The sequence below is a fragment of the Etheostoma spectabile genome, unplaced genomic scaffold (genome assembly GCF_008692095.1).
Source record: "Etheostoma spectabile isolate EspeVRDwgs_2016 unplaced genomic scaffold, UIUC_Espe_1.0 scaffold325, whole genome shotgun sequence".
Taxonomy (NCBI): domain Eukaryota; kingdom Metazoa; phylum Chordata; class Actinopteri; order Perciformes; family Percidae; genus Etheostoma; species Etheostoma spectabile.
Window position 1 is genome coordinate 794,933 of NW_022605585.1, and position 6,242 is coordinate 801,174.

The following is a 6,242-nucleotide window of genomic DNA, read 5'->3' on the forward strand; positions in this document are numbered from 1 at the left end:
GGGGGGGGGAGATGACATGCAGCAAAGGGCTGCAGGTCGGAGTTGAACCCGCGGCTGCTGCGCCGAGGAGTAAACCTCGACATACGTGCGCCTGCTCTACCAACTGAGCTCACCCTAACCATTCAAAGTTAATGCACTCCTATGTGACAGTAAACTGAATATATTGGAATCGCAGAGGACGTCAAGATGTTCAGCTTTTGGGAATATTTTTTATTATTTCCTGACATTTATATACGATATGAACTAATAACAGAAACAATAATTGTGACACTATTAGCCCATAATGAAAAATGATTATGTGCGTGCAGTACGATCACATTTAACTTCCCGCCTGGCGGATATTCACTCTGTCTCTAGTGGAGCTGTAAAGATTAACCGGTTAGCTAATTAGTTAATAATAATTTTGATAATTGTTTTGAGACATTTTTTCATGAAAGTAAGACACGTTCTCTGATTTCAGCGTCTTAAACATGTACAACTTCTGGTTTCCTCTCTCCTCTGTGGCAGTAAACTGAAAATCTTTTGAGTTGTGGACAAAACGAGACATTTTATTCATATCACGATTCTCCGAAGTTTCTTGTTTCTCACGAAGTGTAATGTATTTTGCACACATGAACCATGACAAAACAAATTATCCGTACCATACATAGATTTATTTTGTGTATATAGTGTATATAGCACATTGCTTGTAAACACAGAGGCTTCAATGAAGAGAAGGGAGCGCTTTACAACCTTTTTTATATACAGTCTATGTCAAAGTCAAAGTCTGCTTTATTGTCAATTTCTTCACATGTCAAGACATACAAAGAGATCGAAATTGCGTTTCCCTCTATCCCACGGTGTAGACAAGACATATTTTAGGTCCACAGACAAACATAACATTCAAGTAAACAATATAAAAAGTAAAAATAAGAAGAAGGTACAATGAAGAAAATAAGAGCAGCAAAATTTGAGTATGTTTAAAACTCGTAGCGTTTGGGATGCAGTTGGCTCGTAAAATTAAATGAAAATCAGTCATTTAAAAAATACAATCAAAGTTATTTAAAAAGTAAACAGCTAACGGGTGAATTGAGATTGTGATTTTATAATTATTTATCAATCAGGCCTAATTTTAGAGAACAAACAACTAATCCCTTCACCCAGAAAATAATGCACAGATGACTTGAATATGAAAATACCCGTTAGTTGCAGCGCTAACTCTGATCCAGTTGTTGATATCTGGATGAGCCTTCCTAACCATCCCTGTAACTCGGCTTCATGTCCTCCCTGCAGCAGCGACGGGCCCTTCCTGAGTGACCCAGTCTCCTGGCAACCAGGCACCAATCAGCACCCAGGATCTCTCTCCGTAGTAACCACAGTGTGGGGCGTGACCAATCCCACACACAGTCAGGTAACACCAGCACATGTCTCAGCACCCGGGGACATTTTGCTGTTTTGTGATACAAAGAAAAGCTTGTATTTATTATTTATGTGAAACGAAGGCTCACATGACATTGAAAAAAACCTGTTTTTGCCTGTAGTGTCTCGCCTTAAAGAAAGTTACCAGAGGAGAAGATATAAAGCCAAATCCACACGCCTGTTTCTCTCTGATGTGACTAATTTTGAACCCTTAAAAGCTGCTCTTAAAGCTCACTCCCACGCCTCGGTGGAAGTAGAAGTGAGCTGCCTAATTGCTTCAATTGGCTCATTACAGCCTTTTTTTACTTATTAAATATGCTCCCAAACTTCTCAGATTGATGCGTATTTGTTCCTACTTACACGTGTAGGAGTGAAAGCATTTTATCGACGTGGGAAACATCTCCTTCAGGGTGTAGGACGAGAGCTGCACAGATTATGAGGGAAGAACAAACGCGTGCACATTCGGGGATGTTTGGAAATATTACACACAGAACATTCAGTTTAAAGCAGCAAGCTTTAGATTCAAAGTGGGACTGTGCATGTTATGCTTGCATAACTGAATCTCTGGCTTTTGGACTGTAAATTGAATAAAACAAGCTGTCTAAATACACCCTGGGCTGTAGGGAAAAGTATAATGGCAACTTTTCACTACTTTTTGGACATTTTATAAACTACACAATGTGCAGATTAATTGATGAAGAAGTAATTGTTAGTTGCAGTCCTATATGAGTCTATGTTTGGGTGTAAATGGAGCTTTTCTTTCAAGGTCTTTCCTATTTCCCCTTACCAGTACCAAATTACAAAATCTTACCAGGAAGCTTTCTGGACAAGTATTTAAATAAAGTGTTAACAAAGAAAACGCCACTGTGAGTGTACGATTGAAATCAAGTGGTCAAGCCATGTAGAATAAAATGTTATTAGTATAACTCTATCTCTATCAGTCTGTAAACCTTTTGTGTTGATTTCACACAGCATAACTACTGAGAAACCATTAAGCCTTTAAGTTAATGATGTTTCTCTACTTTAAACCCAGTTTAACTTTCATTGTGACTCTGTCTGAATTTGACTGTAGAAAGTTGTCTCTCTCTCTCTCTATCTATCGATCTATCTCTCTCTCTCTCTCACTATCTCTCTCTATCTCTCTCTATCTGTCTATCTCTCTCTCTCTCTCTCTCACTATCTCTCTCTATCTGTCTATCTATCTATCTCTCTCTCTCTCTCTCTCTCTCTTTCCTCTCTCTCTCTTTCCTCTCTCTCTCTCTCCCTCTCTCTCTGTCTCTCTCTCTGTCTATCTCTCTCTCTCTCTCTCTCTCTCTCTCTCTTTCTCCTCCTCTCTCTCTCTCTCTCTGTCTCTCTCTCTCTCTTTCCTCTCTCTCTCTCTTTCCTCTCTCTCTCTCTCTCTCTCTCTGATTGACTTCCCTTGTTATGGTTCATACGACCGTTGATCGAGGTGACACCCTCTCTCTGTTTCCCATGCAGGTGTTTGGGGCACCCATGGGTCCTGGTGAGGGCTCTGGCGGTCACATGATGCCTGGCGGCAGCCCCGGTATGGGTCCTGGCATGGGCTCCCAGTACATGGGCCAGCAGTCGTACGGGGACGCCGTCTCTAAGGGTTACGGCCAGCCCGTCATGTACGGACGTCCCAGTGCTGCTTACAACCAGCCCTCGGGCTACGGGGGAAGGTACGCTGCTCCTCTGCTCACTCAATGTCAGCTGCTGGGAATTTAACACTAAATTATACTCCTATAAGTAGGACTTCAAATGAATATATACAGTATGTATACAGTAGGGAGAACAAGTATTTGATACACAGCTGGTTTTGCAGGTTTTCCTAAGCATGTAGAGGTCTGTAATTTTTTAGATTTACTTCAACTGTGAGAGACTGAATCTTAAACAGAAATCCAGAAAATCACATTGTATGATTTTTAAATAATCAATTTGCATTTTATTGCATGACATAAGTATCTGATACATCAGACTAAGCAGAACTTAATACTGTATTTGGTGCAGAAACCTTTGTTTGCAATTACAGAGATCACGCATTTCCTGTAGTTCTGGACCAGGTTTGCACACACTGCAGCAGGGATTTTGGCCCACATATGGGGGTGGGGGTGGGGAGGGGGGGTATTATTTAAAGCCACGTGGAATATGTTGCCATAGCAAACAGAAACATTGATCTCCGTGTATTTTAACCAATTGCCAATTAACAATGCAGCTGTTTTTCACCAAACGCCACAGCTGTAACCGTAAAATATGTGTAGGTAATAAATAGATATTACAGCCATTTCACACCTGTTACCTGTTTCATATTGTCACTGCATTATCCACACTCTGAGAAAACATGATTTTAAAAACAGCCAATCGCAAAAGCCTGTGCCGTGACTACATTATGTAACAAGACCAAAAGGTTTTTGCAGTCAAGCGAGCAGCTCTGTGAGGCGGCATTTAGGAAAAGTGGTGATTTGAGCTAAATGCTAACTGAATGCCACTATGCTAACATGCCGATGTTTAGCAGCTGTACCACCTTAGTTTAGCATGTAAGCTAAATTAAATAAATAAATGCTAAATTAGCTCAAACTACAGCTGAGGCTGGTGGGAATGTCATTCATTTTGCAGGTGTTTGTAAAATTAAAGTATTGGACAAATTGGAAGTTTGACCTGATGATGGAACTAGATTAAAAGTTAGTAATAATCACTAAAGTGATTAAAATTCATCCTCTGGGGAACATGAACGTCGGAACCAAAATTAATGACAATATATCCAATATTTGTTGCGATATTTCACTAAAAAACCCAAAGTTTAACCTCATGGTGGTGCTACAGGAAATGTTGGAAGCTCACTTAATTCAGTAGGATTCATCCTCTGGGAACTTGTATATCTGGTCCACATTTCATGGCAATCCATCCAATAGTTGTTTTATTTTATTAGTATTTTATTCTAGATCGCTGCCATCTTTTGAACTATTAGGTGCTTAAAACTCACCTGTCACAGAGCTCCACGAAATTCCAACTTTAGAGTCACAATGCTGCCTCTTGAACTCAGTTATTTACAGTTTGGTGCTGCACACAGTTGGACTGTCTCTTTGCATTTTGGAATAAGCTCTGTGGAATTTGTTTTAAAGTGGAAAATTATCAAGATACCTGTTTTACCTGTTAGTCTTTGACAGTCAATCACTCAACGAAGGAGACGCCCAGGTAGAGAAATGTTCGTTACGTGGACGTTAGTGTAACAACACAAAAAGCTACTTTACAGCAATTATTGTTATTTCTAGGAGCTGATAAACATAAATAACACTTGTTTAGAGAATAATTCCTGTTATGAGTTTCCTGTTGGTCCCATGACATGGTGTTCTTTGGATGCTTTTATATAGACCTTAGTGGTCCCTAATACTGTATCTGAAGTCTCTTTATATAGACCTTAGTGGTCCCTAATACTGTATCTGAAGTCTTTTATATAGACCTTAGTGGTCCCTAATACTGTATCTGAAGTCTCTTTATATAGACCTTAGTGGGTCCCTAATACTGTATCTGAAGTCTCTTTTATATGACCTTAGTGGTCCCCTAATACTGATCTGAAGTCTTTTTATCATAGACCTTAGTGGTCCTATATGTATTGAAGTCTCTTTTATATAGACCTTAGTGGTCCCCTAATACTGTATCTGAAGTCTCTTTTATACAGACCTTAGTGGTCCCTAATACTGTATGAAGTCTCTTTTATATAGACCTTAGTGGTCCCTATACTGTATCTGAAGTCTCTTTTATATAGACCTTAGTGGTCCCTAATACTGGATCTGAAGTCTCTTTCCCAAAATTCAGCCTTGGTGCAGAATTACAACCACTATTAGAGCCAGTCCCACAATGAGCTTTCCTTAGCACGAGTTTCATGAGTATGACATCATAAGGGGCAAGATTCTCTCAAAGGCAGAGCAGGATACCCAGGGCTCGCCCACTGGGGGGACCACAGGCAGGCTGGGGGAACTCAAAAATAATGTTAAATATAACCAAGGTGAAATTTCCATGCCATGGGACCTTTTATCACTGACCGTTTTTTTTTAAAGCAAATTAAATTCTCATGCGTGGCTTTGACCAGGAAAGAAAATGAAGGCCTAAAATGGCAATGAGTTTGATAATTGAACAGTGTTGCGTGTTGTTGTTATGTAGCACAATGCTTTGTGCTATTTCTGCGGGGTTTCAGCATCAACATATGTCAGCGTGGCTGCTCTCACCCACTGCTCTGACTCACGCTCATGACGAAACCACACACACACACACACACACACACACACACACACACACACACGCTCATTTCATTTAGTTCACCGCCCACTCATCTCCACGTCGTCCTCTTCTCCCTGCAGTTACTCTGGTAACAGCGGAGGTGCCGGTCTGGGCGTTCGTCCTCCCTCAGACTTCACTCAGGCTGCAGCCGCCGCCGTTGCCGCCGCCGCTGCCACAGCAACCGCCACTGCTACGGCAACCGTTGCAGCAATACAGGAGAAGCAGAACCAGGACATGAACTATGGCCAGGTAACTGTGTCGGCGTGTGTGTACGGGAGCCCGGGATCTTTTAACCCAATCCAGAGTCATTTTATTCATCTGTTTTTTGCCCCAAAAGTAGATCCAGTGCAGAGCTAGCCTGTCCATGTGGGTTTTACAGCAGATTAACATGTTTGAAACCTATTCTGGCACTTTTTTATTATTTAGTTTGACATCATAATAACAGTATCTTTTCACAGGAGGTCTTCAGTTCCCAGTCACAACTTGTGCCAGTGTGCATAAAGTCATTCAGAGTCATTTATTTGTCTGAGTTGCATAAAAATGTGCATATATATATATATATATAT

At 40.7% G+C, this 6,242-nt stretch overlaps 1 protein-coding gene across 1 annotated transcript in view; it reads left to right on the plus strand.

Annotated features, from left to right (window-relative positions):
• Positions 1–6,242, plus strand: part of zmiz2 (zinc finger, MIZ-type containing 2) — a 45,505-nt gene that overhangs the window by 14,600 nt on the left and 24,663 nt on the right. The window contains exons 3-5 of the mRNA XM_032511139.1: positions 1,273–1,390; positions 2,878–3,080; positions 5,757–5,925. Coding sequence (XP_032367030.1) covers positions 1,273–1,390; positions 2,878–3,080; positions 5,757–5,925 — 490 coding nt within the window. The remainder of the gene's footprint in view (positions 1–1,272; positions 1,391–2,877; positions 3,081–5,756; positions 5,926–6,242) is intronic.